At 38.3% G+C, this 9,248-nt stretch overlaps 1 protein-coding gene across 1 annotated transcript in view; it reads left to right on the forward strand.

Annotated features, from left to right (window-relative positions):
- The window catches only part of Mnd1 (meiotic nuclear divisions 1), a 58,355-nt gene extending 55,769 nt beyond the window's left edge, over positions 1-2,586 (forward strand). Inside the window, exon 8 of the mRNA XM_027392954.2 lies at positions 2,345-2,586. Within this exon, the coding sequence (XP_027248755.1) occupies positions 2,345-2,451 (107 nt within the window). The 3' untranslated portion in view covers positions 2,452-2,586. The remainder of the gene's footprint in view (positions 1-2,344) is intronic.
- Positions 2,587-9,248: the final 6,662 nt, after the last annotated feature.

Below are 9,248 nucleotides of genomic sequence, written 5' to 3' on the forward strand. Positions count from 1 at the left end.
TTGGGAATAGGGTTTCTCTGTCTAGCACTGGAACTCACTCAGTAGACCAGCCTGGCCTTGACTTCACAAAGATCCACCTGCCTCTGCCTCCCAAGTGCTGGGATTAAAGGCATATGGTACCACCTGACTGAAAATAGACTTTTAAAAATATAATATCTGATTATGCTCCCCCCAACAACTCCTCCCAGATCCTTCCTGCCCCGTCCCCCAAATCCATACCCTTTCTTTCTTTCATTAGGATACATAGAGGTATCTAGAAAATAATAATAAAATTAGATAAAATAAAAAACAAACTAATCAGAATAGGACAAAACAGACAAACAGAAGAAAAAGAGCCAAAGAAAAACTTCAAACACATAGTCATAGAGACACATATGCACACACAGAAATCTCATAGCAACAAAAGCAGAAACCATAATATGTAATATTTTAAAAAGAATATCTATTGTTTAATAATTCAACATTTTATAGGGTGGGTAGTGTACACCTTTGATTCCACTGACTCAGTAGGCAGAGACAGAGGCAGGAGGATCTCTGAATTCGAGTCCAGCTTGGTCTACAAAGCAAGTTCCAAGACAGCCAGAGCTACACAGAGAAACCCTATCTTGAAAACAACAAAGAGGGAGTTTTAAATATAGATAAACTGTATCTTATTAATGTTTTGTGATACTTTACATCTGATAACAAATTACATCTTAATAAATTAAGTAGAGAGTGATTTGGTTTTCTGTGTTAGGAATCAAAGGCATCTTAGTGCATGAGGTGGACAGACTTCACTGCAAAAAATCTTACATTGATATTGAGTATAACACCATATGCACTAATGGGAATTAAGACTTACAGAGAAGTCTCAAGGTTGTTTCCTTTTAAAAAGAATTGTCTCTGTCCACTTATAAAAGTAGGTGCAATAGGAAAATTGTCAGGCACTGTCTTAACAAGGCAGACCTCCAATGACCTGAAGAAGGCTTGACCAGCATTTTAGAATTGACTCTTTGGCACCACGGGGTGGCTTTTGTTGGTTCTTTTGGTTTTAGTCTTTGCATGTTTTCTTGTCCTTAAAGTGAACTAAAGGCTTCTTTCTTGAGAGCTGCTGAAAGCTTCTTTGGGTGCTCACTTTCTCCTTTCTGACCTAGGTTCACAGTATCTTCCCACAAGCCATCTCTGTTGTTCTGTTTGTGTCTTTCTTTCCTGGAAGTCTCTGCATTCATGGAGCCTGTCCTGGAAGGCACATGATATTTGGTCTTTTTTCTCTGATATACACATGACTTTAGAATTGTTTGGAAGTGCATTAATGATGTTTCTTCTTGTGTCATCTTGAAGACACATATTTTGCACATTCTGCAGTATCTGTAGTACACTATTACTTGTCTTGTGTCTCACCTCTGTATAGTTGGCCAGGCTTACCCGACTAAACACACTGGTAAAATTAACACAACTCCAGCAGATCCCAAACTACCTCATGCTTGTATTTTAGTATTCTCATGTTATGAAATGTTAAGATTCATTTTAGATTGTTATGAAGATTAGATTTATTTAAATATCTGTTGGCTTTCTATAACACATTCATAGAAAAACATTTTTTGTTAGCACTATTGATTCTTTAAAAATATACTTTATATTTTTATATACTTTAACCAACTTGTAAAATTTATGCCATTGTTCCTGTGTTTGTGGAAAGCATTTTAATTATAAATTATATAGTGGATGAGAAATAAGTAGAATTAAGGGGTTGGGGAAACCATCATTCTTACTCCAGCAGCAGCTCTGCCTTTGCACATTGGTCCTGCCTCCCTTGTTGCCAAGCATTGATGCTTGAGGAGTAGGTGTTGACCTCGCTGTTATTTACTGCAATGGTGTGAAGACCCTTGTTTGGAAATCTTTGTATATGATTTGGGGTTCCCCCTTTGGGATAAATTCCTTTGAGTAGGTGCAACACCCTTCTCAGTGGTAGAATACAAATTCCCTGTAGGTATATCAAAGACACATCTGTGTTAGTTTAAGAGGAGAACCTTTTTCCACCCTCCTGCCCAGGCCCTCCGGCTGGCCAAATTGTCTGGAAGCCATTACTCAGAGGGTGAGGACAGAGGTCTGGAGAGAGAGGACTCATTTTGGGTGCAAGAGCAGCTGAAATTGCTGAGGGAGTGGATGGAGCCTGGCCTCTGGTAGATGTGGGAAACTGCCCTGTCTGTACTATTCCCGTTTGGCATTCTTAAGTGGCCAACCACTTCTTACTTTACTCTATCTGAGAGTAATGGAAGCACAGTAACAGCACAGATAACTAGATTAAGGTATTTTATGATTGTGTTTTTAATTCTCAAAAATATTTTTAAATTTTTTTTTATAGATAACATATTTGCAATAAAATCCTGGGCCAAAAGAAAATTTGGGTTTGAAGAAAGTAAAATTGATAAAAACTTTGGAATTCCAGAAGACTTTGACTACATAGACTAAAATGTTTGGCGATTAAGGATTTGTGAGCTTATGAATTGTCAAGTTTTAAACAGTATCTAACTAATGGTACTGAATTTTCATCTCTGTGTTAACTGTTTATCATTTTGCAATTTTAAATAAAGTATAAAACAAGGATGTTCTTTGTCCCTTTTTGATAACTGTATTCCACATTGTGCTCATTAAAGTGCTCACTAAAGCAGGGTGCTACAAGCAAAGCCACCCACCCAGTCAAGTCAGTTGTGCCCAGGATTCTTAATGAGCAAAGCCACAACATGATGGAGTTTTAGATTTCATTCAAATATTAAATAATGAATTTGAATGCTCTGTTAGACAGACAGACACACATAATTTGAAGTAACTTTTAAAACCAAAAGGCTGTTTCACTGTATCTCAGTACTTGGTGGAAATGTGTGTGATTTACATTCAGTCGGCTGCATCATCTTTGTAAATTACAAACAAGAAAGTACAGCAAATTATTGTTCCTTCAATTTAGGATTATATTGCAGTTACTCAGACTACTTTGTTCTAATATTTGATACCTTTATACAGGAAAGAACAAGGCCATGGCCCACTGTCTTAATTTACATCCTTTCAGAAGATGAAATGTGTATGTTCCTTAGAGCCCACACATCATCATGTGAGTGCCTGTCCCACCCCAGCTATAAGAAAGAAAAGGAAGGAAGGAAGGAAGGAAGGAAGGAAGGAAGGAAGGAAGGAAGGAAGGAAGAAGAAAGGAAGGAAGGAATAAAAAGACAGTTCAGCTTAGCCATTTAGAGTATTTGGAAATACTACAAAATTAAAGACAAAAGCCAGTATGGCAAGACCCACTACACATGCCTTAATATCTTCACACTATCCAACTTTGGTATTCTTTTAAGTAACTTGAGTAAAGTGTCCCATATGTCTGAAATGACCCAAATGGCATCCAGACCATTTGCTTGTGAATCAGGCCTTTGTATTTTCAGGAGTTGCTCAGGGCCAGGTTAATCCCTTCCTGGCTGTGGGCAGTGCAAATTGGTCCATCTGTGTTTGTTCCTGGGGCCAGTTTATGTTGCTAGGGCAACAGATCTTCTCACTGGATAAAGAATTTGATGTATGAAATAGAATCACAGAACTTAGCACGGTCCCTCATGCTTTTAGTCACAGCACTTGGGACACTGAGGCAGGTTTGCTGTGAGTTTGAAACCAGCCTGGGCTGCAAAGGAAAAGGAAAAAAAGATAAACACCTGACAACACAAATGTGGAAATTCTTAAGTGTTTTCAGACCTAACTTAACTATTCATTGCTTCTTTGTTTAGAAAAAGTGTATATGTTCAAAGAAGATGCCTTTTTTCATAATCCCTGAGGTGCTGTTCTGTAAGCAGGTAACTTTCTTGATTTGGATCTTTAGGAGGATAGTAAAGAATGACTGAAGTATGATCGTGACCTAACCTGGGATTATAGCACCCTCCTTAGCCAATAATGTGCTGGTAAATGTTTAGTAGATGACTCTTCAAGGAGAGCAGGCTGGGGACACATAGTGTTCATGTGTTATAAATACGTCTGGTGTAGGTAAGTTAATACTGCCAGTGTGATGATAATACAGGGAAGGGTAAGGTCCCTACCTGGTGACAGATTTTCTGTCCCACCAGGTCCTGCAGCCATTTAGTCCCAAATAAACACACAGAGGCTTATATTAATTATAAACTGTTTGGTCAATGGCTCAGGCTTCTAATTGGCTATCTCTCTTTTAAGTATTAACCTATTTCTATTAATCTGTGTATCTCCATATGATCTTGGCTTACTGGTGATGCCCTGGCCTGTTGCTTCTTTGACAGCTACATGGCATCTCTCTGTGACTCACTCTCTGCCTCCTCTCCAAGAATTCTTCTAGTCTGGTATCCCTACCTATACTTCCTGCCTTCCATTGGCCGAAATAGCTTTACCAGTAACTAACCAGTTTATCACTAACCAGTAAGAGAAACATATGCACAGCATACAGAAGGACATCCTCCGTCACCTACCTAAGAGTGGTATGCTCTCATGGAGTATTCTTTTCATTTTTGGAAATTTTTAAAAACTTCCAAAAACTCCAGGAAACTCTTCTGGGTCTTTCTCCCATCTTGTCACAAGACTTCTGGGTTATAGCTCTACATGACCACCATAGCCAACTTTTTTGTTTGTTTTAAATGTGAGTTTGGGGCATTGAACTCAGATTTGTGCAGCAAGCAGCAAGTGCTTCTACCTGCTAAGCCATCCCACCAGCCATTTTGGAGGGTTTTTTGTTTGTTTGCTTGTTTGAGAAAGGTTCTTATATAACCCAGCTGGCCTCAATTTATGTAGCTGGGTCTGACTTTCTACTGTTGTTCCTTTTGTCTTAGTCTCATAAATGTAGAGATTACATACATGTGCCTTGTTTCTGACTCATGTGACATTTCCACCCTTCAGATGTAATAGATACACATAATCTAAAAAGCAAAAGAAGTAATAAAATGTAGGAAAATAATTAGGAAGTATTTGATTTTTTAGCTTTGGTTACTCTTTCATAAACACAATAAAGTCTGTTACAGATTTTGTACTTGCTCTTCACAATGGCTGTTTAAGAGCTGGAACTCTATGAGAAAAGCTGGCTTATCTGCAACAGTTCACTCTCTTGTTAAACTGGAAGAATAATCTTGACTTCACTATTGTGTAGAACTGGAAATACTGATAAGAAGATGGGAGCATTGGTCCAGGCAATCTCTAGGTTATTTGATAGTCTCAGGGTGCTTTTCTTGTCAAACTGAAGATTATGAGGCACAAGTTGAGTTGACCTGGAATAATATTACAAGTGATGTAGGACCTAGCCCAACTGACTAAATCATGCAGCAGTTGGGAATCTTGGTATCTTCAATGATACCTGAAGTTTTAAGGAACTGAGTAGCTGATAGCCGCCTGACCATTCTTCTTCATGTGTTGTCTTTTACATCTCTCAAATAATATTTGTTTCAATTTTAAGAATTCTAAAAGGAAAATAGTTCATTATCCTGACCAGTTTCATTGTCACCTCTCAGATCACATCACTGAAGTGGCCTTCTGAGGCTGGACCAGGGTCAAGGCACTCTGTGCTAAATGAAATATATATGAGTTCTCCTCTGATGCTTGCCATGCCATTGGTCTGATAGGAGTATAAGTTCTTAGTCTGCCTCAGGTAGATGTTCCCTTAACTCTTGCCAAATAAATCTTTAAGAAACTAGAAAATGAATACAAGTGGCAGCTCCAGCAAGCAGCACTTGCTTTGTTGTGGCACAGTGGCTGAGCTAAGTGTCTAATGTGAGCTAATACAGTATCATTTATGAAAGCTGTAGGTATGTCGAACGGTGACACACAACGTTGACACACTACTTGGGAGATCTGCTTCCTAGACATTTCTGTGCCAGGAGGAGATGGCCCGCTGGGTGGACTGATGCACTTACCCAAGAATGGCTTCTAAAAAATGAGAAAGGTGTGAGTGGCAGAGGTCAGGGGAGGTTCTGTGTTCTCCTGAGGTACTAGAGGTTGAATTTCAGGGTTAACTCACTTGGTGAGCTGTCACCCTGAAAGGTAAATTCAAAGTCCTTTTTTTAACTGTCTTTTGTAATTTTTTTTTTTTTTTTAGTTATGAGTAAGAATGTGAAATGGAGACTTTGAGCAGCTTATAAAGCCAAAATATTTGACCCCTAAAAGAAAAGTTTGCTTATTTCCAAAACAGTCAAAACCTGGCAGCATGTAGCTCTAGAAGTCAATACCGGGTATCTTTCTCTATCCCCGATTCCCTGTTGGCCTTGTTTTTTGAGACAGGGTTTTTTTTTTTTTTTTTTTTTCACTGAACTTAGAGCTTACTGTTTCAACTATTGGCTGGCCAATGACACCTGCCCCCTGTTTCTGCCGCACAGTGTTGAGGTTTCCAGATGCATACTGGGGATCTAAACTCGGGTCCTTAGGCATGCAGAGCAAGTACTCTAACCACTGAGTCGTGTCCTCAGTCCTATTATAAGTTTAAATTAGTCACCAACGTATTCAGGCTGTGTAGTGTCTCATCAAAATTGAGATTTTCAGCTTCTTTTGGAAATTGAATGATTTGAAAAGTCTGTTGGCAACAAATCAGGAGACAAGAGTGGAACAAGTCCCTTCTCTAGAGGAACACCGGCATGCAGTACCCTCCCTGACCACAGTTCATCCTTCCTTAAGTCCAAAGTTGACAAACTGACTTGAAATTGAATGTTAGTTTCAAGGCCAGAAAGAAGTCTTGTTGGTATTCTGCATTAAATTTGTAAATTAACTCAGAAGGAGAACAACTTATCCAAGAAAAAGGGGATGTTTTTCTCTTTCTTCAAATATCCTTCCAGTGATTTTTGTCATTTTCCCCATGTATTTTTATGTTCCTTAAGTGTATTTGGGGCATTTTAATTTTTTGTTTCATTCTACAAGGAGTTTTCTCTTACATTTTATCTTTTAGCTGGTTGTTTTGCATATTAATCTAATTTTATTAATTTTTATGGTGGTAAGGATTGAACCTGAGGGCTAGGCAAGTGCTTTGACACTAACTCTCAAGCCCCTGTGTGTAAGTTTATGCCTGCTGTGCTAGTCTGTCATCTAGTGCTGTAAATAAACACAACACTCTGGGTAGTTTAGAAAGCAGAGAGTTTTATGTAGTTTATGGATCTAGAGGCTGGGAAGAGGCATAGGGCCAGCATCTTCTGGGCATCTGATGAGGCCTTTTTCTTCTTTTTTGTTTGCTGTTTTGAGATAGAATCTCACGACATAGCTCCAGCTGTCTTGAAACTCACCATGTAGACCAGGCTGGCTTTGAATTCACAGAGATCTACTGCCTCCACCTCCCAAGTGCTGGAATTAAAAGTGTGCTCTACTATGCCCATCTTCAGGGTGAGGCCTCCTTGCTCCATATACAGGTATGAATTCAGATAAGAGTTTGATGCTATGTCCATTGAGCTACATGCAATAAGCTCCCAACAACGGGTTCTTGGCCAGTTTTATAGTACCAGGACATACATTTCTTCCTGTGGCATGGGCCTTAAATCAAAATGGAAAGTGGTCAGTTACTCCCATAACATCTGTGCCATTGTTGCATCTGTGGGCATATTTTACTGGAGTAGTCAACTCACAGGGTTCCCAGCTGGATAAGACTGGATTGTTTTCCTAAGCAGCCTGCATAGCACCTTCTGTCCAGTATTCTGAAGACTAGCCAGCAGGGAAAAGCTTCCTGATCAGTATCAACTTGATTTCTTCATGTCCTATAACCACAGAAGAACAGTTTTCAAACGTTTTTGTTTATTTATGTTTTGAGTATTTTTAGACAGAATGGCTATTGAATTTCTCAAAGTTTTTTTTCTGCATCTCTGGAAAATATGATGATCTTAAGTCCACTGAAGTAAAATGATATTAATATGTTTCTTACTGTGCAACCATATCTGTACTTCCCTGGCATAAAGTCTTCTTGGTTGCAGAGAGTTGTTTTCTTAATATGATGCTGGGTATATTTACAATGTTCTTATGAAGTATCTTTTATACATTTAGTACCCATGTTATACTCCCTTCCTAAAAGATATTTGGACATTTTATCATTTTATGTGGTCCCAGACAGTTTATACAATATCAGGAACATTTTGTCTCTGAAATACTCAACTATAATTCTAAAGAAACAAAAACAAAATTTATGTCATTCCATGTGTGTTGCTAATATTGTTTGTCTTCCATTTAAAACGTGCTAGACATCTTCAAATGTGAGCCCACAGTTTAATTTACTTATTTACTTGCTCTCTAGTGTGTCTTTATGAAGATGTACTGTAATTTGTTGAGACAAGGTTGTGGACATTTGGTTTTCATGTTATTTCAGACTACATTGAGAGAACATTTCTAAACATATCTCTTGGCACATTTGTGGGAGTTCTGAGGATAAATTCCTTGACCAAAAAAAAGTTCCTATTCATGAAGAATTAATCTTCTAAAAAGAGCATGAGAAAGACAAGACAGAAGTGAATTTTATAGAAAAGAAGTAGAAGGGCTGTGACTTTGAGGCCTTGAACATTTCCACAGAAAAAACATCTCCAAGTGGTTTATCTCTAAGTATTTTTGTTGTTGTTGTTTAAAAGATTTGTTTAAAATTAGCTGGGAATCTTTTATCAAAACAGACTTGCGAACAATATTGCATTTTGGTTAGGTACCCTTAGTGGAGAAGTCAATTTATAATGTTCCTTGGTCATTAGGCTGAAGATAGGCACTCAGGTCAAGCCCATGTCCTTTCAGAAAGTACTCTAAAACACACCTCTTCCTGCTGTGGAGACTGTGTCTGATGCAGAGAGGCTGAGTTATTTTGTACACCTGGACTTGGAAGGCATCATGTTTCTCATAACATTTTGAAAAGTAACTGTGGGAACTTTGAAGTCATTTAAATTGAACCGAGGTACAGTTTTCAGTGTATTTGTGGTTGATAGCATGTTCAGGTAACCTGCCTTTTGCTTGTGTTTGTTTCTGATGCTGGGTGAACTCTGGAGACCCACATCTTCCTGTTTCCCCCTTGCTCAGTGAGTTTCCTTTAAAGCTATTTGCTTTAATTCTTAGGTTGGCAGGAACACATGTTTTGCCTTTACAAATATTCCAATAAAGTCATCTACATGGAGTGAAATGGCCCGTGTTCATTTGTTTCTTTTTAACAGACTAAAAAAATAAAAAAAAAAACACCATATTTTATAGCAGTGTTTTCTTTAATGGATCCAGAAAAGTAGCTTCCCTTTTTGGAACTGTGTCAAGATTTCATGTGGTGTGACTTCAGGGAATGT

Source organism: Cricetulus griseus (assembly GCF_003668045.3).
Source record: "Cricetulus griseus strain 17A/GY chromosome 1 unlocalized genomic scaffold, alternate assembly CriGri-PICRH-1.0 chr1_0, whole genome shotgun sequence".
Lineage (NCBI taxonomy): Eukaryota > Metazoa > Chordata > Mammalia > Rodentia > Cricetidae > Cricetulus > Cricetulus griseus.